The following is a 23,140-nucleotide window of genomic DNA, read 5'->3' on the forward strand; positions in this document are numbered from 1 at the left end:
GTTGAGCTTTTCAGTTCTGGACATTTATTTAGGCTCTAGGAATAGAGACATAAGATGAGACTCTGTTGTCATAGAGATTACACTTGACTGGGGAGAGAGAACCACTAAACAAGTTGAATACATAAACATAGAAATTGCTCTGAGATGAATCAAGAAGAGGCAGGCCTTAAGCAGTATGTGGGCCCAGGAAGTGCTCTGTTTTGGACACTGTGGTCAGATGCTTGTACTAGGGCTGACACTTGAAGTTGGTGAGGAAGGAGCATGCCGCTGACTGGGGAAGAACAAGGGCAAAGGCCCAAATGTGATGGGCATATGTCTCCTGGTCCAGCGAAGAGGCTGAAGCAGAGTGATCTGGGGGACAGCAGTGGGAGATGGGTCTGGGAGACAGCTGGAGGGAGAGTCCTCAGTGGTGGGGAAAGTCCTGACTGAGAGGCAGGAAGCCGTTGCAGGGTTCTGAGCAGTGGAGTGACACCAGGGACGCATCTGAGAAATGCCACAGGGGAAATGACTACAGAGGGCAAGGGTGGAACCTACCCAAGGCCGTATGCCTATGAAGTGTCCAGAGGTGTAGGTGGGGGCAGGTCTGGTCTCCATTTTTACATCTGGCCCCCTGGGGAGGCAGAGCTCAGCCCCACAGGCAGGTTTTTCTCATGTTCTGTGTATCCTGTGGTCAACTTCCTCCTGCCACACACAGGGAATCTCCCTCTGTCCAGGGGTTGTTGCCCTTTCTGGCAACCAGCAGACAGAGGCCCACTGCGGCAGGCCAGCGGGCAGAGCCGGCCCAGAGCCTCCCAGGCTGCAGCCTTGGGGAGCCCCACTCACCTTGGACTTCTCTTGATGTAGCTCTATCTGGATGTCTGTGAGCTTGGTCCTGAGGTCTTCGTTGGCAGCTTGAAGGGCGACAATGAGCGCCTCGGGCTTCTCGCCCTTATTTCGCCCTTTCTTGGACATTGTTCCTCTCTGAATGGAGTCTGTTGGTGTTTAATTCCTCTCAAGCAGGGGCTGCCATGTTACTGCTGCTTCTCCCGGGTGCGATGGCTCAGCAGCTACTGCGTGCTGCCCCTCGGGAAGGTCTCCTCAGCCGCTGTCCTAGAAGCCCTGGGAGAGGCAGAGACAGCAGTTACCGCTGTGACCAAGACCTGGGCCACGTGCCCGTCAGGCACTCAGCCCGAGCCGCCTGCACGAGCCTCCTCCCTAGGGCTCCTGTCCACTTGGTGCTTCAATTTAGGGCCGGCTTTCTAAAGGGCGAGTTTGGTCATGTCAACGCCCTGCTTAAAACCCTTCAAAGACCTATGAAGACATATATGAGTATACCTTTCACACCTCAGAGTGCTCCTTATGCCTGAACCTGCCCATTCTCCTAGCCTCACCTCCTCCACATCACTCACTTATACCCTGGCCGTAAGGAATGTCTTTTTCTGATTCTTCCTCTCTTCGCATAAGGACTTTTCATTTTTCTCCATCCTCTGCCCAGCCTGCTCACATGATCCTCCCCGTATCCTCATCCTCACACGCTGCCACACAGACAGGTTAGTCTGACTAACCTTTATGACTCCATCAGGTCTCAGCTGGCATATCAGTTCCTCCTCGAAGCCTCCCACCTTACCCCCAGGTTAATACATGCCCTTGTTATTCAAGTGCGGTCACCTCCATAATCTGCAAGCTTTGTAAGAGCAGGAATGTGTTGTTTGTATTTACAACTTGCTTCTCAGGGTCCATCACAAGACCTAGGACATACCAGGCACTTAATTAGTATTTGTGAAAGGAAGTCACCTATATGATGACCTATGGTCGCCCTACAGAGAGACCCAACTTTAAGAAAATCTGATATATAAAGATCTAGAATTATACAGTGGATAAACTGGGAGAAGTGGGGATTAATTATGCTGAGTTAATTGGGTCACTCACTTATTCATTTAGTCAGTAGGCTTGTATATGTTGTGCTAAGTACAGTATGTTGAAATTGAAATTGTTAGCTTTCCAAGGCAAAAACAACAACAAACCTTTATCCCTATCTATCTATCTATCTATCTTCATCATCATCACCATCATCTATCTGATAACTGCCTTAAAAAAATAAACACTAGTTGTTTCAAAAATATAGACTTCTCAGGAGAGGAGTAAGGAGTAAGGAGGGCTCCCTGAAGACGGTGGCATTGCCTGGAACTTGAGGAGCGGGTAGGATTGTAACAGGTAGAGAAACAGGTGAACCTTGGGTGAAGGAAACAGCAGGTGACAAGATACAGCAAAGAGAAAGCACAGTAACTATTCTCGGGGAAACGGGGGCCTGATTAGTTACAACCCAGGATATGGTTGGTGGGCATTAATGCTAGAAAGGTTGCCTGGAAATGATAGATTCTGGGAGACCTGGTATGCCATCCTTAGAATTATGGAATCTTTTATTTATTTATTTATTTTTCAGTAAGTAACAAGGAAGCTGTAGGAGCTCTTGGCAGGTAGATGCCCTGATACAGCAGTACTTTGGCATGGTTATTCTGGTGGCAGAGTGGGGAGAGAATGAAGGCAGGGAGACCAGATAGAAGGCTATTAAACTTGCCAAGGTGAAGGATGATGAAGGCCTAGTCAGAACAGTAGAAAGAGGAGAGGAAAAAAGAGAGATGTATCTTGATTTACAAATTCTTAAATGTGTCATAGGAACAAGGAGGTAAGGAAAATATGAATACTAAACTGTTAAGAGTCCATGCAAAAAAAACATGACTAGATAAAGAAGATACTAGAGAGTTTCCCATGCAACCTTTCAGAAAATTGAGTATTGTGTACATCTAGGTGCTTCAGTCCAGAACTAAGGGGAATTCCTGCTGATGACCCATATGTTCTAGCAGCTGCTGCTCTACCAAGACCCCTGGTATTCAGCCTTGAGGACCATGCTGGGATCCTGGACTTTCTGCCATCTACCCATGAGCACTGGGGCCATGCCCTTTGGAGAGTGTCCCTAGGGAAAGGGGATAGGAAAAGGTTAGGAAGTTGGATCTGCCTGTCTCCAGCCGTCACGGACCTGTCCACCATATTCCACCCTCGGCTAGATGCTGGAGTTGTCCTTCATGCTTGTTTTGCGAATGTTGCGAAATCATTAAAGTGTATGGCTGGGAGACTTCTAAGTGGTTACCATTCTTTGCTTTTAGAACTGAAATGAATTCAACAAGCATTTATTGAAAATTTGTATGACAAACACCACTAGGCACAAAGATAAGTAAGACAGTACTTAACTCCAAGCAGGTTCTGGGTGAGTAAACTCACATGTATACAGTTAACAGGTTTCTCTTCCTCTAGTTGCTCTCTAGATGTTGCTGGTCCCCAGGGCTTCGTCCAGGTTATCTCCACTGGCCCCACCTACAGGGTTATGACTCTCAGTGCTATATCCATAGCCCTGACCATTCCCCAAACCCCAGACTCATGTATTCAACTGCTTCCTTACCAAATCCACTTGGACATCCAATTGGTATCTCAAACCTAACTTAACTAATACAGAGGTCTTTTTTACTAGTTCCTCAAAAACCTTATCCTCCCCAAGTTTTCCCATATCAATAAACGGCACCAGCACATGCCCAGTTATTCCAGATCTAAGCTTAGAAATCATCCTTTTTTTTTTTTTTTATCCCTTATTTCCCTTATCCGGTCCACTAGGAAGTCTGGTTTGTTTTACCTATAAAATATGTCTCACTTTGGTCAACTTCTCTCAAACCCCTATGGTGCTGTCACAACACAGAGGAAAGGACAGTTTGGGAAAAGCTTCCCAGTCACTTCCTGGCCATATCGTCATCTTGAACGAAGAATGGGCTTTTCTAACTGGAGATACTCAAATGGCAGAGGAAGGAACTTGAGAAAAACATGGAGCCACACAACTGATGTATGTAGAGAAGGTTGTGAACTGGGAGAAGAGAGACTGGGGTTAGATTTCACAGGCTCCTGAATAATCGATGATTAAATTTAATTCATAATGATTAGATTTCATTATGGAGAAATGGAGAAACATAGCAGCCTTTGCATATAAGTGTAATAATAATAAAAGCTTACAGTGACTGATTGCCATGAGCCTGTCATTGGATTTAGCAATTAAAATACTGCTCTCATCTAATGCTCACTAAACATAGTGGGGGAAATAAAATGATTCACAGAAAGATTAAGTAACTTGCCTAAGAGGACTGAGTGGAAAGCTGGTGAGGCCCAGATTCAAATCCAGGCAGTTTGAAACTGAGACCCAAGGTGTGTACCCTGGGCTAGCCTGCCTCATATTTGCGTTTTAGAAAGGTAGCTCCAGCAGTGTGATGGAGGATGAGTTACTAAGGAGGGAGAGACTGGAGGCAGGAAATTAGTAAGTCTGCTTCAATGGTCCAGGCGAGAAATAATGCAGCCCTGAATGAGGCCATGGCCGTGGGGATGAAAAAGGAGGTGGCAGCTCTGTCACACGGAGACTTTGATGGAATCATGTCCTACTTTTAAACATTACATGCTTCTGTCCCATTGTAAATAACGAGTACCAGCTCTCTGTCATTGCTTGCAGCAAGAATGTGCAAAGCAACAGCCATATTTTACATTTTAATTTATAATCCTTTCCAAAAAATATAAAATATGTGCCTGACTTCACATATTTTTAGTCTGGGAATTATTGTGAACTTCATCCCATAAAAGCTGGGAAAAAGAATAGGAGTAATAAATTAGACATGTTCAGGAGAGAAAAAAGCATCACAGGAATTTGAGGATGGAATCAATTTATAGATACCTTGAGGTAAGCAGCTGTTCATACGTATGGCCCTACATAGCCGTCTGTTGGAGAGCAACTTTCCAAAGTCCTTTCCAGTTGTGACGCGTGCCTGACAATCTCATGATTCTCATATATAATTTCACTAAAATCCTTCTGTTGCTTTGTGCTGCCCCCTCCCCGTTTTGGACAGCTTTATTGAGGTATAATTCACATATCATAAAATTCATAACTCAGTTTTTTAGCATATTTACAAGGTTGCACGACCATTACCACAATCCATTTTAGAACTTTTCATCATGCCAAAGAGAAAACCCATACCTGTCAGCAGTCATTTCCCATTGCCCACCAAACTCTCCCAACCCAGGCAATCACTAATTTACTTTTTCTCTCTACAGATTTGTCTATTCTGGATATTTTGTATAAATGGAATCATACAATATGTGGATTTTTTTTTTAATTAACTGGCTTCTTCTACTTCAAAAGAGTCACCCATAATACAGCATGTATCAATATTTCATTTCTTTTTATTGCGGAATAATACTCCATTGTATGGTTGAAACTGAATTTTATTTATCCCTTCATCAGTTGATGGGCACTTGTGCTGCCTTTCCTTAAGCAGTTTGAGGTCAGCCTTCAAGAAAGGCTGCCACATGCAGAGGGACACCACCCCTCACAGGAGCGTGCTCCAGAGCATAAAGGAGAGCTTGAAGGGATCACTGCACACAGATGGAATGTTTCTGGGCCACCCTCAGAGCCCCTGTTGCTGATAACATCTGATGTAGCAGATGATCTGGAGGAGAGACAGAAGCCTTGTTCAACTAAGGGCCAATCCTGGTGGGGGTGGGTGGGCAGGGGGAGACGGCTTCATAACTTAAAAAAACTTGAAGGAATTTTAAGTGATCCCTAGGTTTCCAGCTCTTAGCTGAATGATGGTAGTGCTAGCCTCAGGCAATGCGGTGAGGTACCAAAGGTGAGAATTTTAGCTTATACTGTGGTCCTACCCTGTCCTTAATCGGATACCTCCCATAGCCACCGAGGCTGAATTTCTCTGCAACCAAGTCTCTGATAAAGATACCAGAAAATTTAGAGACAGGCTCTCAGGAGCAATTGCATTTTAAAATAAGCACCACTGCTTGAGAGCAAATCTTAATGTAGGAATATATTATCAATGGAAGAGTTATAGTCATCATTCATTCATTCATTCAGCAGACATTTATTGAGGAGGAAATACAGTGTAGTGTTAATTTCTCATTTAAGATTTTAAACTATTTCTATAAACAACTTTGTTAGGAAAAGAAAACTCAATTTTTTTTTTTTCTGTACACAGACCCACAAGAAAGATTCTGAGATCCATTATTTCCTCTTTGTATGGTAAGCAATCTTTGATATTCCAAAACCTTGGAGTGCTGGTCTATAATATCCTAGATCATCATAGCTTTTGTACAGATAATTATTATACTTCATCTACTTACTCACCTCATACTGTGACAGCTGAATACTACTACTACTGCTAATTATCATCATCATTATTATTATTGACCATTTACTACTGCCGGCCACTGGGCTAAGCTGTTTACATGCATTATATTTTTAATGCTCTGAGGTAGGAACACAAGTCATCTAGTCCAGTCTCAAATGTATGACTTATGAATACTTTTTATAGCTATCCCCACTGGGAGGGATTGCCATGTAAATAATGAACTGCAAGTTTGAAGATGTAATGAGTGCTGTAACAGGGAAGCAAACCAGGCACTACTGGAGCACAGAGGAGGAGACCCAATTCCCTGGGGGGGACTAGGGCTGCTTCTAACAGAAGGGATGGCTGAGCAGAGTCTTGAACGATGAGAGATGATTTGTCACGTGGTTGAGGAAATAAGGAAGAAGTGAATAAATGTTATATGAGAAGATTTCATAAGAATTATGTATATACCAAGACTATTGATTAACTCGAGTTAGGGGGAGGATGGAGGAGGGAGAAGAGAGAATTTGGAAAGGGCTCATTTTTATATCTGATACTAAGCGCATCTCTATTTTTACACCTCATGTAAAACATTAAATTTGGGGGAGGAGGGTTCCACATGCTGAGCTGTAGACTAAAAAATTATTTAATAATAGTGCTATTGAAATCTTTCTATATGTCAAACACAGTATTTACCGTTGCACATATAGTCTCTCTCTAAAACATGTTCTTGATGTAGATATCATTTTCCCATTATGCAAGAGAAGACATTAAAAATTCTAAATCTGCCCAACTTTACACAGCTTGTATGTCTATGAGCCATTCATTGATTCAGTTGTTTCTTGACAGCCCATGATATGTCTGTCAAAGTTTAAAATCAGGTCAGCCTGATTCGAAAACATTCATTTTAACCACTCCATAGCGCTTGTCTCTCCTTTAGGATCAGAAAGGGAATATCTTTTTTTTTCCTTTTTTTCTATCTATTATTAGCTTTAAAATTCTCAGATGAATCAAAAATAAGTCCTGCTCTACAGAAATCAAAGCATAAGGCTGCAAACACATTTCTTGTCCAGGGTGTTTCAAAGATGTAACACAAGGCTGCGTATCATTATTGCAGCAATGCGCTGAGCCCTGATTGAAGTAGTCACTTAGGGCATTTCAGTGATAAATCCCATTCTTCAGGGCACTTATAACCTAGCAGTTAACATTTTTCCTGTGTGAAATAGGGTAAGACAAGGGAGTACTTTACTCCTGCAAAACAGTGCACACAAAATAGCTATTAAGTCTTAAATGATCACATGAGACAGGTAATTAAATAAGATGGGATTGGAAGCCTTCATCTAGGGCTGTGGTTGAAAAACTTATAGTGTCGACCTGGTTCCTTCAGACAGTCTGACAAAATACAACCAATAGTAGTAAACAGTAATTAGTAATATTTCCCGTGTATTCATTCAGATGGGGTAACAGAGACTTAGTGAAGATTAATGATTGACCTTCATTCAGCCCTGAGCTGGTAAGTACTGACTGGGGAAGATTTAATCCAAGCCGTTTGACTGTAGAGCCCATGTCTTCACTCTGTCACTCAGTGCCTCTCTTGAAGGGTGGTGATGAAAATTCCATGGACAAAGGCAGGTGAAGGGTTTAGCACGGTATGTATCCAATAAGAGGTCTTTTTAAAAATGCCTCTTTGAACACTTCATAGCTGCCAATCACTGGTCTTGGCACTGAGTAAATAAATGAAGACAGACATAATCCCCAGCTCATGGAGGTAACATGTTAGTTGGGAGGGGCACACAATAAGCATGATAAATAAATAAGTACTCTGCTAGATTATGACAAAGTTCTATGGGGAAAAATAAAAGCATGGAAGGTGATGGGAAGTGTCCAGGTAGGTTGTGATTTTAGATAACGGAAAGCCTAACCAAGCAGGTGTTAGTTGGCTAAAGACTGGAAGGGGTGAGCCATGCAGATGCCCGGGCGGAAGCATTCCAGGAGTGCAGGGCAAGGATAAGAGCTCAGCAGTGGGCACAGACATCCAAGTTCCAGGAGCTGAAGGAAGCCAGCCAGGCTGGAGAGAGTGAGCAAGCTAGGACAGCAGCCAAGTTGAGGGCAGGCATTAATGGGAAGGCAGCATGTGCAGACCATGCTGCGCTTCTTAGGCCATTTTACATCGACTTGGGTTTTTACTCAGAGTGAGGTCCCATTAGAGGGTTTGACAGGAGGGGTGCCCTGATCTGACTTGGGTTTTAGCATCTCACTGACTGCAATGGTAAGAGTAGAAGAATTTTCATAAGAGTGGAAGTAAGGAGACTGGCTTGGAAGCCACTGCAAAAACCAGCTTAGAGATGGTGGTGGCTTAGGTCAGGGTGAGAGCTGTAGAGGTGGTAAGAGGGACCAGATATAAGCTGCTGTTAATCCTTTCTAAGTTGGTGTTTGGCCACAATTACAATGAATCAGTTGTTAAGCTGAGATGCAAAGTCACATAGAGCTGCATGAAGTATTAAACAGTACGCTAGAGTGTTTCTCTCTGAAATTTATTAAGCTCCCACTCTAAGAAAGGCATTATGCCAGGCACTGCAGATGAAAGAGATGAGGGTGACTATCCCCGCTCCTTTGAGAGCTTAACTCTAGTAAAAGGACAATATACCACAGCTATATGTGGAGGCAGAATGTGGCCGTATGCATTCTTCCAATGAATATCTGCTAGATGTGGTTTTAGGTGCTGAAGACCAATAGATAGAATGTAGATAGAAGAGACAAAAATCCCTGCTCTCATGGAGTTTATATTCTAGGAGAGCGAGACAAAAAACGAGCAAGAGAAATATATAAATTATATAGCATGTTAAAAGGTAACAATGAAGGACTTCATAAAGGTCAAACCCATACCTGCACAACACTGTAATAGGGAAAAATTAGGAACATTGTAACGTCCATGTGAAAGGAACTGGCTTAATAAAGTGGTATGTCCAGCCTATAAACTAGTATACAATAGTTATAAGATACATAAGTAGATATAGTGAACCAATGAGACTAGCTGCACTTCAAGATATATTACTGAATCAAAAAAGCAATATGATGAACAAAACACAAAGTGTAATTTTTAATATACACACACACCATGTGCACATATATGTATAAGAAGTCACAATACATTTTGGAAAGACACGGATGAAGGGATCAAAAAAGCTTCCCACATGCTTCACATCATTTGCTCCCAGGCCTCCAACTCCTCCCTTCTCAACTGTGGGTCAGTCTGCAGGTCATTCTCCAGAGCTGTGTGGCAGTGTGGCCACTGCAAGATACATTGTGTCGTCCTCTGTGTGATAAGCCCCACCTTCATGACAGCTCTGACAGTGACATACTTTGATCTGTCTCTGGGAAAGCTGAGACCCTTAGAGTGGACAGGTCAGTCCTGGGCAAAAAAAAAAATCTCTTCTGTTTCTTTCCTCTCTCCCAGGATCTTCCTGGGGGTGTGGAGGTGACTGGAGCCTCATTCTGGCCTCTTTCTCTCCCACCTTTGTTACCATCTTCTGGCCCAGTGCCTCACTCCACTCAGCCTTCCCAAGCTCAGTAAACATGATAAGCCACTCCAGCCAACATGCTAGCAGATAAGGTTTGTGTTTACAGATTCTCCCATCCCCCTGACATGTGAGTTTTATTTTAGAAAGGGGTTTAGGAGACACACGCATTGCATGAGATTTTATATGAGAAAACTAGTGTTAACCATAAACCACGGTACATAAACTCAGTTATGAAAATGATTAATATTAACTCTCCCGGACTTCCTTGGTGGCACAGTGGTTAAGAATCTGCCTGCCAATGCAGGGGACACGGGTTCGATCCCTGGTCTGGGAAGATCTCACATGCGGCGGAGCAACTAAGCCCATGTGCCCTGACTACTGAGCCTGTGCTCTAGAGCCTGCGAGCCACAACTACTGAGCCCGTGCGTCACAACTACTGAAGCCCGCGTGCCTAGAGCCCATGCTCTGCAACACGGGAAGCCACTGCAATGAGAAGCCTGCGTGCAGCAATGAACACCCAACACAGACAAAAACGAATAAATAAATAAATAAATTTATAAATTTATAAAACAAAACAAAAAACTCTCCCACCTTTCCCACTGTACACAGATTAAATGTTATTGTTATTATTAACCTTCTCACCTCCTCCACAGTAGACAGATTGGGAAATGATATTAATAAATCTCTCCATCCCCCAGCCCTGCTTTTTCTGTCACTGGGAAGATATTTGCATGAACTGCGCTGGGCTTAAAAGGCCAAGGATTTTTAATCTTCCCTGGTCCTAGTACTGCCTAGCATTCTTTCTCCTTTTTTTCCTTTTTTTTTTTTTACAAGTTTATAAATTTACGAAGTGCTCGAACATGCTTTATCTTATTTAACATTCACAATGAGACTCTGAGACATACTATGATCCCCACTTTATGGATGACAAAACTGGCCCTCAAAAGCATGAAGTCACTTACCCAAGTTGTTACAAAGCTGGGATATAACCTAACTTGTCTTCTTCCAAGCACTGTGTTCATGTAACACAACCCAAGCTTGGCCAAAAAGACTTTCTGTCCTACAGCCTCACCCGGAAGAGGGGAGTGTTTTTCCCTCTTTCTGCTCAAGGACACAGGAGGTGCTGTTGATTATTGGGATGCACAGGAAGGAGCACTGGAACTACAGTGGAGGTGGCCAAGCTTGTGACTGTCCACAGCTGTGTGAGGGGACACCGAGTGGGAGCCTATGTGCTGCACCTGTGCCTCTTGAGTCTGCACGTCCTTGAGTTTGCACATTCTTGAGTCTTCACTCCTGTGTTTCCCTATGCATGCAACTGTTTCTGTGTCCTTCTTCCAAGTCATCAAATAGAATGCCCCTTCCTGCCTCAGGACCTTTACACATCCCACTCCCTCTGCAGGGTCTTCTTTTCCTTCAGAGTCTAATGATCTCAGCTCAAATGTAACTGACTCAGGGAAGTTGTTGTAGGTTGAATTGTGCTCCCTGATAAAGACATGGTCAAGTCCAAACACCCGGTACCATGAATGTGACATTATTTAGGAAACAGGGTCATTTCAGATGTAATCACGTTAAGACGAGGTCATACTGGATTAGGGCCCTAATCCAAGGACTGGTGTCCTTTTAAGAAAAGGAAAACTTTACACACAAACGCACAAACACAAAGGAGAGAAGGCCTGGACAATGGAAGCTGAGATTGGTGTGACACATCTACAAGCTAAGGAACACCAGGGATTGGCAGCAACCACCAGAAGCTAGGAGAGGAGGCATGAAGAGGTCTCCTCAGAGCCTCCAGAAAGAGCCAACTCTACTAATAACCGGATTTCAGATTTCTGGCCTCCAGAACTATAAGACGATACATTTCTGTCATTTTGCCACCGAGTTTGTGGTCATCACGTTAGCCCTAGGAAACTACAACAGAAGTCATCCAGCTTTTCCAGAATAGGCCAGGTTCATCTAGTGCATGTTTTCATAGCATCAGCTACTTTTTTCTAAATAGCATTGTATCACAGCTTCTTGTCGTTATATATTTGCTTTTTTTTTTTTGATCAATATTTATCCCCCCACTAAAATGGAAGCCCTATGAAAATGGATAGTGTTGGGTTTTGATCACTATAATGAGGTAAAGAGAAAAACCCCAACAGTGACTAGCATAAAAACAGCACGGTATGCAATGAACATTTTTAAATGAAAGAAAGAGTAAATGAATGAATAGATTGATGATTGGCAAGAAGAGAGAATGGCACTTGTAATTTTGGCCTGGGACTATGGGAAAAGCATCTGAAACCAAAACAAAGATCTCTGTTTCTCTCTCAAACTCTGTGTCTCTTATCTCTCCCTCAATCTCTGTCTCTCTGATTTCTTGCTTTTGTCAAGTTAGATTAGAACATTTGTCTTTTCAAAAGTCTGTGGGGACTGATAAGATTGACAAAACAGTCCATGGTAACAGGGAAAGCTGTCAACACCAATGCTGATGATAAATACTGTAAAACTGTGAGAAAATGAAAACAAATGATTTCTTTCTGTAAGTTAGAGAAAGCGGATTTTTTTCACTGTCTTATCAAACAGTACAATGATCTAATTATTTGTACCATCAATTGTGTATACAACTAAAAATGGTAGATAATTTTTATTTAATGAAAACAGAAGTCATATATATATTTTTCCTATCTTTATGTTAGCTATTTACAAACATCATCACATACTCATATATCTTAAAAAGTACAGGAAAATGATGTTGCATAATGGTTAAGGGCAAGAGCTCTGGAATCAGACCCCAGGCTTAAAGATCAGCCCTAACCACTTAGGGTGTGACCTGGGACACATTACTTAACTCCTCTCTGCCCAGCTTTTAATTTCTGTCTCATAGGGTTGTTGTATGGATGAAATAAGCTAATACATGCAAATACATACAAGAGTAATTGGCACTTAGTAAAACTCAATACATTTTAGCATTATTATTACTATTAGACATCTGACAGTTGATGAGACCATGGTAAGTAGTCACTGAGATAATCTCACCTATTTATGTCATAAGTTACAAATTACAAATCATTTTCCGTGTTCATCTTCCAGAATTAAAAAGCAATGAACAAAATAGACTGGTGGATGATGCGTGGGGTTAGGGATGACAAAGAGATTTTGCAAACACATTTCTTTGTAATAAGAAGTACTGAAAGCTTAATTAATCTTTTATTTCTGGCAAGGTGGTAGGGGGAGTAAAATGTCAAAAAATGGAATTAAAAATTAAGATGCCCTATTTCCATTCTTTTGAAGCAACTAATTTATTTTTATGGTAATTTTTAAGTTCAAATTTTTGCACTTTAGTCTTAGTCCTGTCAAGTCAAAATTTCAAAGGATTGTAAAAAACTCAGGTTAACAGAATGATTTAAATGGTTTAAAGACTCAGAATTATAATTAATTTGGGGGTTGAACTTCTGATCACACAAATCAGATTTCAGTAGAAAATCAAATCCATTAAGCATATCTGTGGTGTTCGTTCCTTCTCAAATAAATACTTACTTCTAACAACATTTCCATTAACTGGTTTATTAAAGAATTTTATGGCAAATTAATTAATATATTTAAACTGATGATCAGAATAGCCACACTGGAACTTAGCTCTTCTCTTGGTGTCAAAGAAGATCACTCTCATTCCATCTTAGATTTAATGGAGTTGTCTGCTGACAGTTGCTACCACTTATACTGGAAAAATACTGAGGTTTAAAAAATTCCTTTAGTGGTCTATTTTGGCTAGAGAAGATAAAGTTCATTTGAGAGGGATGCCAGCAGCTTGTTATCTTTTAGGGTGTTTCCTGTCTTGCCTTCGTGGCTAATTTTGGGATCACATTTCGATTATGGGCAGCTAAAATAGAAACAAGACTCCTCAGCGGGCTGTCTACATCACAAGTAGTCATTACCCCAGGCCAGAACTTCCTGAGAGATGGAGAGGCCATGCAGGAAAATGAGCCACCCCAACAAAATTCCTGCAGATCCTATCATTGTCTGGAAAATGGATAGGCTATGCTTGTCAAAGCCACTGTTTTTCATTCTCTCCCACTCCCTCTTTGCGGCTGGTGATTTCCATCTGCAGCTTTTGCAGTCTGGTGTGTAATTTGGCCTCTCCTGACTCCCTGAATGTGCCTTCATGTTACATCTTCTTTTGAGACTGCATCTTTCTCAAAGTTTTCTTATCTCTTAGTATTGTTCAGATTCATTCTTCTTTGTTGTTGAGAGTCAGAGTTCAACTTTGAAAAAAATACAGTAAAGATGGAAACAAAATGAAACATAGAGAACTAAACTGTTTTGACAGGGATAGAAGTTAAGTTTTATGTCATCTTGGCCTTTTGACAAAAGTAATGCATATATATGTGGCTCAGAGCTTATCAAATTGTGACAGATGTTGTGTTTGTTTAAGGTTCTACAATGGAGGCCGAGTAACTTGAAGGCATAGAATAAAATAGAAGTACATGCAAATAAGCCAATTTGTTTTACTGTATGACCATTCCTAGATACAGGACCAGAAGGATTTTCTCGCCTTTCTCAAATTTAGACTGATGAGTATTCATGATCAAATTAGAATCATACCAAACTGAAGACATAAATATTAACACCCAGAGCTTTTTTTAATTATAGTTGATTTACAAAATTATATTAGTTTCAGGTGTACAACATAGTGATTCAATATTTTTATAGATTATACTTCATTTAAAGTTATTATAAAATAATGGCTAATATACAATATATTATTTATGTTATACATAGTAGTTTATACCTCATAAACCCCTACCCCTATTTTGCCCCTCCCCCCTGCCTCTCTCTGCTAGTAACCACTAGTTTTTCTCTTTATCTGTAACTCTGTTTCTATTTTGTAAATAAATTCATTTCTATTATTTTTTAGATTCCACATATAAGTGATATCATATGATAGTTATCTTTCTCTGGCTTACCTCACTTAGTATGATAATGTCTAGGTCCATCCATGTTGCTGCAAATGGCATTGTTTCACTCTTTTTTACAGCTGCATAGTATTCCATTGTATGTGTATTTATATATATACATATATGTATGTGTGTGTGTGTGTGTATATATATATATATCACATCTTTTTTATCCATTCATCTGTTGATGGACACTTAGTTTACTTCCATATCTTGACTATTGTAAATAATGCTGCTATGAACATTGGGGTGCATGTATCTTTTCGAATTATAGTTTTGCCTGGGTATATGCCCAGGAGTGGGACTGCAGGATCATATGGTAACTCTAATTTTAGTTTTTTAAGGAACCTCCATACTGTTCTCCATAGTGGCTGCACCAATTTACATTCCCACCAACAGCGTAGGAGGGTTCCCTTTTTTCCACATCAGCACTCAGGACTCTTACGGAGTAATTTTTGTACTAAATTTGGCAGTTTATAGATAGCTACCAATCCAGTTAAATTAATTGCTCTTTAACACCAGCTTAAACAAAGAAAAGCCACTATATTGGTTGAGAGGATAAAAGAGAAAAGCAAACTGGGACCAATTGCCAGGTTTCCTTCCACACCCGTGGAAATGAGCAGAACCCTGCAGGGCCCCCTCCAAGTACAAAACAGAGCAGTTAATGATTAGGACAATAGAGTCATAGACTCAGTGTCTGCTGAACACTCCTGAGTTGTTTTACAGATACTATCACTGCCACCAGAGGCAGAAGCTAACTGCATGATGACCAGGCTATAGCTATGACATAAGCTGCTCCGTCTTCAGAGCAGTACTGAATCTACGGCTAGCACTATACCAAGAACTGGCCTCAAGAGAATGGAATTAACATTATTGTTCACAATAATCTATATCTTTGTGGGCATCAAAATAATTGTAGCTTGCTCTACCCGTATATGTAAGTGGGCAATTAAAATTGTCAGCAAAGAGATGTGACAGACCCATGTCCACATCTTCCACTCTGAGAATATGGCACCCTATGTCAGCATGAAGAAGTTACAGAAGACAGATGTTTGGCCATAATCCCATAGAAATGGAATGATGTTCTGACAAGTGGGGATTTGTAAGCAGTTCTTTGCAGGAAACCGCCTTCAGCAGGAAGCCTCTTTCCCTGTCACTTTAGCAAAGTAATATTGTAATTTTTAACCAGGCACCCCGGTACTCTACTCATCTCTGGCTCAAGCCCATCTTTCAAATCTTTTAATCACACAATACATTGCCTAACTTGTCGGTTCTTTCCATAGATTGAAGAACTAGAAATGAAGAATAAGTAATTAACAGATGACCAGATCTCTTCCTTAGCTTCCCCTTCAGTAATCTCCTGAACAAACTGTGTGAACAAACTGTGTGAACAAGATAACATCTACAGGAAGATCATGAGGAGAGGACAAGCCTGCACACAAGCCTGCACTCAGCGGGGGATGGCAACAACTCTGACCCCCTATCTCAGTGATTAACTGAGATTACTTCCCTGTTTCCTTTTAAAAGTTTCATGGCTGAGCAGAATCTTCAGAGGGGGTTTTTGGGGGACACTGATTCCATCATCTCCCCAGACTACCGGCATTCTGATTAAAGGCAACTTTCCTTTCTACCGACATTTGTAAGTATGTAGTTGATTTTGCAAGTGGCGAGCAGTGGGACCCCCATTCGATAACACTCCACAGGGTAGAAGACTCTCAAGGATGCAGGCTTTTTTCCCTTAGATTTGAGGCAGGTGAAATTTATGATGGCTTCTCTCAGTCTGCAGTTTGGCTACACAGGTTCCCGTATTTCTTTAGAGAGAGCTAGATGCACTGGATTCCTTCCTATGGCATTATCTAATGGAAACATCACTTTCCAACTGCAGCAGCCCTAGCCTGTGCCCAGACATGTATGCGCCTCCCTAGCTTCTGACCTGCAAAGCAAGGCTTGTTTCTTTCTTCTCCTATGTTACAGAAGTGGAGGGTCTATCTTTGTGGGGGCAGGGGGAGTGGAAGGGGAAGGGGAGAGAGAGAGAGAGTGAGAGAGAGAGAAAGCTCAGGGACTTTTTCTTCATTTATACTCATTTAATGCATACTGATTTATAGGAATTGAGGACTTACTTGACTTAGACATAAATTATATAAAATCAAAACATTTTTTCTGAAAAAGTTATGCAGAATAATACATAGTTCTATTATATTATATATTTTAAAGCCACAATGGATCCAGTATCTAAAATCTGAATATAATATTATGCTAATTTGCTTCCATTTTAAAGGAGAGACAAAAACAAAACAAGATTCTATGGAGATCTTCCCAATATACAGACTGCTACCTGTCTTGACTTTTCTTGTCCCAACAAAGGTTAGGTAATTACAAAATGGATGTTAAGACAAATCCCTATGGAGGATGGACGAAATTTAGTAAGCAGATAATGAATGCCAGCCATGCTTAAGACTTTTTTCTAGATGAAATGAGGGTTATTGAGACTGACACGTTACACAGCTTCAGGGCATGTCACTCATGTATGCTCCCTAGTGCTGTGCAAAGTGGTGATATAAAAATATATATAATATGGTCTTTCATTGGTGCACTGTGGTCCCCAGAATAATGACATTTCAGCATTAAAAGCTCTTTGCTATCTGGCCCGAACTTCATTTATCACAATCTGTGTAATCTAAGATTTGGCTGTAAAGGATCTATTCGCTACCCACCTTTTGCTGTAATTAACCTATACTCTTCTACCCCTCCTGCCTTTGCTCATGCTGTGACCCCCATCTAATAGAGCAGAGAGTATATACACACCCAAGTATTACATAGGGTATGAAAAACACTAAGGCACACCAAGTTTGTGCTCTTGGCGAAGGAAACTGAAAGAAAATAGAGCTGGAAAGGTAATTCAGGCCAGTTAAAGGCCTTATTTAGTAGGTCACAGGGTTTGCTAATGGTTTGAATAGGTGCATGACAGGAGCAGAGTTGTGTATTAGTAAGACAAATGGATTTGGTAAGAAAAGTATTGCAATTGTTAAACAAGACAGAATCAGGATCTAGCCACATTGGATATGGATAAGGATAGATGTAGTGAGATTTCCAGGGTAAGAAAAGATAATTGACAGACACATTCTGGGAAGTTGTCTACAGTGGTAAAAAAAAACAATTAGAGAAGGAGTCTTTTAAGAATAAAACCATGACTAAAGAGAGTGGGTAGAAAGACAAGTGAGGTGGGAATAGGGCTGAGGGGCTTGGGTAATGAAGAGGAATTAAGGAGAATTTCATTTCCATCCATACAGTGAACTAGTTTTCGTGAACATTTTACCCACTTAAAAATTACCTAAAATTTATAGATTAACAACAATAGCAGCATCCAGTAGCATAATAAAAATAGGATGCCAGAAATGTAAACAAATACCACAGATGGCTTTATCCTAGGAACATCTGCCAAAATGTGATGACTCTTGAGCACTGGGGACAGGAAATAAACCCTAGCGTTTGCCACGAGTAAGGCCTTACTTTTTATGAAGGAGCCTGTGTAAGATTTCCAAAGAGAACTAAAAATCAACCTGCTCTACCAGAAGAACACTAAGACAAAATGCCTATTTCAAACTCAATGATGTGTGAAGAAGGGAGAAAACAATTTCCTGAGATGGAACCACAAGTCATCCATCATGGGGATGTGTGGGCTGAACGTATACTACCTGTTTTTAACTACTTGTGTTAGGTAAAAACACGTTGGTTGAAAAACCAGTGCTCTAAGTGAGCAGAGAGAAGCAAACTCGAAACCACTTTGTGAAACATACCTTTAACACAGACCTCAAAGAATTACCCCAAATAATGTTCCAAGGTAGAAAGTTTACTGAGGAGGAGCAGACAACAAAATCAGACTAACAAAGATTCAAATACTGAAATTATCAGGCATACTACATAAATTATGTATGTTAAAAATACTTTAAAATAAAATAAGGGATTAAAAATATATGTGCTAGTTATAAAAATTTTTATAAGATAATAACCATATAAATATGATTTATAAAATAACCAAAATTGAATTTTTATAAATAAAAATAACTCAAACCTGTAGGTAGAAAACAATATAGTTAAAAATTAAATTGGTGGTGAACATCAGGTTAAATACAGATGAAGAAATATTGAGTGAATTGGAAGACAGAGCTGAAGAAAGTTTTCAATAGCATGAACAAAAAGACAGAGATTAACAAAAAACATATACAAGAGGTTAAGACAAATGGAAACCAGAATAAGAAAGTCTAATATGTATCTCATGATATCTCCAGGAGGAGAAAGTAGGCAAACCTGGGGAGAAGTAACATTTGAAGAGGTAATGGCAGCTTTAGAATTTAGCAAGTGTCTTGTGAGGGAAATTCAGCTATGTGTTTGTGTTTCCTCATTGTTTCACTGCTAAAAGCTCTGATCAGGACCAACCCCAGGGTCTTAGCCTGTAGCCAGAACCAAGAATTAGCAACTCTCCAAGGGAAGATAGCAACTGCAGATCTTCAGATCACCTCCGAAAGTTTCTCACCTCTGTGGAATTTTAGTCCCTCTAGTCTTCCTTGCTTCTGCAGCTCTCTAATGCCTTTAAAGTGTTACTTGTGTAACATGTTTGGCTTTTCTTGTTATTTTCAGTGGGAGTATGAACCTGTCATGAATTACTTCATTCTAGCAGGAAGGAAAATTTAGGGAGGCTTCTTTGATATTTAAGCATATTCAACTGGTTACAGCATTTATGAAGGGCCCATTGTGGCTAAAGTGATAGAGGAAAAAGTTGATAGCTGGGAGTGAGAATATGTAGAACCTTGTAGGCTATAGTAAGGATTCAGTTTTACAAGAACAAAATATGGAAGGAACAAAATGTGGTAAGGACCAATGTAATGAATGAAAAAATCTCTAAGGATAGGGACAAGATATAAAGAAGGAATATGATTCTGGGTGGAGGGAGAGGGTATCCTGGGATTAGATTGAAGAAGAAAGCTTGGATCCAAAGACAGAGGAATAAGGTAATTCATTTTGCCATCAGACACTGGTTTGTGGTTGAGTGGTAAAGGCAGAGTATTTTACAGATAAAGAGAATGCTAATTCTTTATCCTCATCCTCATAATTAATGCAAGAAAAATTATAAGCAGTCTACTGGAAAAGTAAGGAGAGAATCTTCTTGTTAGCAAAAGTTAGGCTTCAATGATTCTAAAACCTACTGCTCACTCATTTTGCTTGCTCATCATCTCTGCATTCTTCTGATAACTCCTTCAGGGAAACTCCTTCAGGGAAACATCCCTCTTCCATTCCCAGTTCATATGATTTCAGTAGAGACAACTGCTTTCCCCCTCTTCCTCTCTCCTACTCGCCTGGCAAAAGGTTGGTACATGATCCAGAACTGACCACAGCAACTGATTCTAGGATGAACACAATTTTGTGATTCTAGGATGAACACAATTTTGTGTAGTGAAACTCAATTCCAGGACTTTCGATGGAATTATTTTGCTTGAATTGATGGAATGTTTGTCTGGATCAGGTAGTGGCTACCTTGCCAACACAAGAGTTAACACAGAGAGTGCAGTAGAAGTCAAGAGGGAGGAAGACTGAGAGTCAGCAAGACAGAACAATGAGAGAGAAAACAGCACTAACATGTCTGAGTATATCTCTCCCTACAGACTCTCCATTTACATGACATAATAAATCATCTTTACTGCTTACATCACTTTGTGTTTCTGTTGCTTGCAAAAGAATAACTTCTGACAAATGCACTTGGCAAAATTTGAAATGGATGGAATTTATTTGCAATAAAATAGAAGCTTCACGAGGCATAAAAAAGCCAATCCTAGAATTTCAAAGTAGTATAAAACCCCAGAGATAAAGATGATACCCAGGGAAATGTTTTGACTTGCTCTAAGTTCTGTAGTCAGTTCATGATAGACCTACTACTAAAATCCAGGTCTCCCATACTTTCTTCTCTTAAGAAGAGATGGGGTTGTACTTACCCTTTCTCTTCTTGCCTCCCCCTACTTGGGCTTTTGGTGCTAGAGAGGACAAGAGGAAGAGTCTCCAACATTAGAGGTGGAACAAAGTAAGAGGAAAGGCAAGCAGGGAGGAGGGATTTACTCTTTCTGGGGACTAAATTATCCATTAATAATCAATCAGCTTCTCCATGGAAAATCAACTGGATTCTCTGTGATAACTAACATGGTCATTTCTCAATAGAGAAGCCTGGCTGAGATTTTCCTTCCTTAACTTCTAAACATCTTTGGCTGTCAATAATCATTTGTATTAATACTTGATACTGCTGACAATCCTGACTTTGAAGAAAGGCTCTGGGGTGGAGTTAAGAAGCTCCTCTGAAGAAACAGCCCTGCAGCGTGACAGTGTGTGCAGGCAGTCAGAGGCCTGCTGGAGCTGTGTTTGTTCACTTCTCCGAAAAATGCAGCATTTATTGGATAGAACCAGAGAGAGAAAACAGCACTAACAACACAGCAGAGTGCGAATAGCAAGGTACAGGCCAACAACCCAACACACGCAAATCAGCTGGGATAATTTTATCTCATCATCTGCTACACCCAAGATGCGTGAATGGAAATCTCTTTGAAATCTGCTCATTGGTGCTGTAAGAGAGAATATGCTTTTCCCTAAAGGATAATTGTCCTCTGATTTCTTGATTATTTGGAATTTCTTTTGCATCAGTTAAGCCCATTGTCAATGTACAGAAAAACGTGTCTTGCTCAAGCTGTGTTTGAACCTCAGAGTTCTTTATGTGAGTTCACTAAAAGATGTCACTTTATGTGACATCTTTTCTGCAACTTAAGCAGTGGATTACTGGAAGAAGGGAATTCAAAGAATACTTAACTCAGAGACAGTAAATGGTCACTTGGCAAGTAAAGAATATGTTTGAGGAACTGCGTGACATTGGCAAAACCCTCTTCACTTTGGGCCTCAACTCTCAGGTCTGCAAAGTGAGGGTGCTGGACTAAGGGAAACCGACAGTCAATTCCAGGGCAGAAATGCTCTGACTCTAACCTCAGGATAAAGTGTGTGGTTGGGAGGTTGGTCATTCAGTTTGACACAAAACATCGAAAGAGAGCAAAAGTTCAACCCTATGTGTGATGAAGGACTTGCAATTTAAAATTCCACTTTTTACCTATCAGAAGAAAACATTTTTTAAATGCACTGTTTGGGCATGAATGTGGGGAAACACTTTTATATTGCAGTGGGGGTGTAAACCAGCACCTTTCTGCAGAGCAATATGACAACATATTTAATAACTGAAAGTGCATACACCATTTGATTTAGACATTCTATTTCTAGGAATTTATGCTATACATATACTTGCACATGTGAAATTACCTTTGTATAAGGATAGTCATTATAGCATTGTTTGTAATAGAAGCAAAACACTAGCAACAACCTAAATATCAATGAGAAAAATTCTACCGTGAAATATCATGCAGCTTTTACAAATAAAAGGGAGCCCTGGCCGAAAAATCTTAAAATACGTTAATAAGGAAAGACTTGCAAAAGTGAATTACCTTAGCTAACTGATTTAAAGAAAAGCTCAAAAGTGATGCTAGCTCTTTTTTATCTTCCTTAAGACTTGAGTATCCAGAATGGGTCTAAGGCCAGCAAATACATTCCAATAAAGAACTGACCAGCAACTCTTTTCAGTCAGCACTGGCAAGGATGGGATCTTGGGACTTTGGCTGAGGTATCCATTCATGGTATCCTCCCTTGCCTTATTCCTCTTCTTACAGTTGGTCTCTTACCAATGATGCTTGTGTGTTACTATTTTCTATCAGAAATACTCACAAACTCGGGACTTCCCTGGTGGTGTGGTAGTTAAGAATCCGCCCGCCAATTCAGGGGACACGGGTTCAAGCCCTGGTCCAGGAAGATCCCACATGTCTCGGAGCATCTAAGCCCATGCACCACAAATACTGAGCCAGTGCTCTAGAGCCTGCAAGCCACAACTATTGAGCCCGCATGCCACAGCTACTGAGCCCGTGTGCCACAACTACTGAAACCTGTGCGCCTAGAGCTCGTGCTCCGCAACAAGAGAAGCCACCTCAATGAGAAGCCCATGCACGGCAATGAAGAGTAGCCCCCCACTCGCCTCAACTAGAGAAAGCCCGCATGCAGCAACAAAGACCCAAAGCAGCCAAAAATATATTAATTAATTTAAAAAAATAATTAAAAAATAAAAAAAGAAATACAAACTTTTTCTTAACACATTATAGTCACCTGATAAAATGAACACCTCTTAAAAAAACATAACAATTACAATATTGAGTACCTACATGTGCCACACAGTATGTCTAGAAATTTATATAGATCTTGCCATTTATCAAAAAAACTATGATCTACCTAAATATTATCTCCATTTGTCAGATGAGAAAACTTAGCCTCCAAGTGGTTTAATAATTTACTCAGAGAATGACAGCTAGTGAGGGGTTGAAGTTAGTGCTTCATGCTTTCTGCTATGAAAGCTTAACAGTGTTTACCTGCG

The 23,140-nt window shown here is 40.6% G+C and overlaps 1 protein-coding gene across 2 annotated transcripts in view; it reads right to left on the minus strand.

Annotated features, from left to right (window-relative positions):
* Nucleotides 1–23,140, minus strand: part of JAKMIP2 (janus kinase and microtubule interacting protein 2) — a 171,755-nt gene that overhangs the window by 67,801 nt on the left and 80,814 nt on the right. For both annotated transcript variants that reach the window (XM_060296408.1, XM_060296407.1), the window contains exon 2: nucleotides 823–1,098. In XM_060296408.1, coding sequence (XP_060152391.1) covers nucleotides 823–951 — 129 coding nt within the window. In that variant the 5' untranslated portion in view covers nucleotides 952–1,098. The remainder of the gene's footprint in view (nucleotides 1–822; nucleotides 1,099–23,140) is intronic.

This window comes from Globicephala melas, chromosome 3 (genome assembly GCF_963455315.2).
Source record: "Globicephala melas chromosome 3, mGloMel1.2, whole genome shotgun sequence".
NCBI lineage: Eukaryota > Metazoa > Chordata > Mammalia > Artiodactyla > Delphinidae > Globicephala > Globicephala melas.